Source organism: Cotesia glomerata, unplaced genomic scaffold (assembly GCF_020080835.1).
Source record: "Cotesia glomerata isolate CgM1 unplaced genomic scaffold, MPM_Cglom_v2.3 scaffold_1921, whole genome shotgun sequence".
NCBI lineage: Eukaryota > Metazoa > Arthropoda > Insecta > Hymenoptera > Braconidae > Cotesia > Cotesia glomerata.
Window position 1 is genome coordinate 1 of NW_025402355.1, and position 2,416 is coordinate 2,416.

Sequence of the window (2,416 nt, forward strand, 5' to 3'; positions counted from 1 at the left end):
TGATTGCTATTGACAACATGCCTCTATCAACTCCAGAAAGAGCAGGATTCAAAATGTTTGTTAAAAAAATTCAGCCGTTATATCGGTTACCATGTGAACCGACATTGACCGCTGCAATGACTCTTAAATATGAAGAATTATCAAATAAAGTAAAGATCGAGCTTCAACAAGCTGAGTCTGTTTGCTTAACCACAGATATTTGGACACACCATCATACGATGAAGAGCTATCTTGGTTTGACAGCTCACTACTTGAAAGGTTAGTCAATTATCTTCTTAAAAAACCATTTTGTATAATTTTAACTCAAACATTTCATACCATTGATTTATCTGTTATTTTTATTAGGAGTCGAGATGAAAACGGTTGAACTAGGCGCTTATCATATGGAAGAAAGGAAGACTATTGAAAATTTAAGGTCTAAATTAAGAAAAATTTGTAATGATGGGGGGCTCAATGATGACAAAATTTCTACATTTGTTTCTGACGGAGGGGCGAATATCAAGGGAGCGATTAAAAGTGAATTCGGAAGTGAAAAACATATTTCTTGTATTGGACATGTCATCAATAATATCGGACAGCGACTTATTGAAATAAATATAACTCCACCAGCATCTGAATCTGGGAATAAAGTAGACGACCTACCTTTAAATGAAGAAGATATAATTGATGATTCAGAAATTTTAGAGTCTGACAAAACTACTCAGCAAACAATGTTACGTGATCTGTTGACAAAAGTAAAAAAAATAGTAACTTTTTTTAGACACAGTGAGAGAGCTACAACTGAGTTGTTGTCATTACAAAGCAATTTACCAGAATCAAAGCGTCTTAAACTAATCCAAGAAGTGAAAACAAGATGGAATTCTTGTTTCGAAATGATTAATCGTTTCATTGTGCTTGCCGATCATGTTGGCAAGGTACTCCTTCAGGTCAAAATGGATAAATCATCAAAAGCTAAGCCTCCTAATATGATTACAGGAGATGAACTCGAATCCTTAATTGAAGTTCGCGACATTTTAAGTCCTCTTTGGCGAGTTACGCAGGAAGTTTGCGCGGAAAAAAATGTTACATTAAGTAAATGTATCCCTTTGATTGCTAGTCTTAGGAAAGTAAGTTCGAATTAAATTATTATTGATCGTTTGCAACATTACATTTATTTGAGTTCCTTTTTCTTCACAATTATATTTATATTTTGCAGAAAACTGAAAATTTCAAGCCAGATACTTTGATTGGGCGACAATTGCAAAAAAAACTTACTCAAGAAATTGAAACTAAATATGGGAACATTGAATCAGTCAAATTATATGCTTGCGCAACTCTTCTTGACCCCAGGTATAAAAAGTGCGCTTTCTATAGCATCCGAGAGTCTGCTCGTGCAATCACTAACGTTGGTGAGTTTATATTGACTAATTACAAATAACAGTTATATTTAAAGTTAAATTATATTCATAGATTAATTTTCTTTTTCATTTCATTTTCATAACTTAGGTGATCTGGTTAGGATTGAGAGAAATGTAGCATCACAGGCAACGGGATCTTCTGCAATACTTGACGATGATGAAGTTACTACAGCCATTGAAGCCCAAGTTTCTTCAAACGATGGAAATGATGATGATGATATATGGTCATATTTGGATGAAGCTGTCAACTATATAGTCATTCTCAAGCGAATACTGATGAAGCAGGTGGATTGCCGATACAGTTACGTCAGTATTTATCTCGCCCAGCTGTTCAAACGAAGACAAAACCCTAATCCACTTGTCGTTTGGGGAATCAATCAAATATGAATATCCTCATTTATATAATGTAGCGAGGAAGTTTCTATCAATTGTAGCAACTTCTGTACCCTGCGAAAGATTGTTTTCTCATGCTGGCCTGATTGCAAATCAATTAAGAAGTCGTTTATCGCCTCAGCACTTGAATCAACTTGTATTTCTAAGGTCAGTTAGTGAAGATGTGTGGGATTCTTAAATTACAGATTTTTTATATTTTTATGCCTCATAGATACTTAATTTAAAATAGTAAACTTTTAGAATTAAAATTTAAAAACTATTATTTAACAGTTTATAACTGATATTTAAAAATTTTATTGATATTTAATATTAAATATTGATTTTAACGTTTCAAAAATACTTAGTTTAAATACTATAAACTTATTTTCGGTGCCATACTACGTGCAATTTTATGTAGAATGTATCTTTTTATAAAAATGTTAAAAACAATCCTTTCTGTGTAAGTTGTTTAAATAAAAAGTGCAAATGATAAATAAATTGTTTATTAAAAATAAAGAAATATGTCGTATACAATTTGTAAGATATCTTTTAACTATGAGTTATATAGTTATTGTGCTTTTAAAAAGTCGACTTCAGAGTCGAAAAGTCGACTTTTAGCAATGATTAATCGACTTTGAGAATCAAAA

The 2,416-nt window shown here is 32.0% G+C and overlaps 1 protein-coding gene across 1 annotated transcript; it reads left to right on the forward strand.

Annotated features, from left to right (window-relative positions):
• The first annotated feature begins 459 nt into the window (after positions 1-459).
• Positions 460-1,784, forward strand: LOC123274044. Its single transcript, XM_044741544.1, has 3 exons — positions 460-1,106; positions 1,196-1,388; positions 1,486-1,784. Exons 1-3 carry the CDS (start codon positions 711-713, stop codon positions 1,782-1,784), a joined length of 888 nt encoding a protein of 295 aa, XP_044597479.1. The 5' UTR covers positions 460-710.
• The last annotated feature ends 632 nt before the right edge of the window (positions 1,785-2,416 follow it).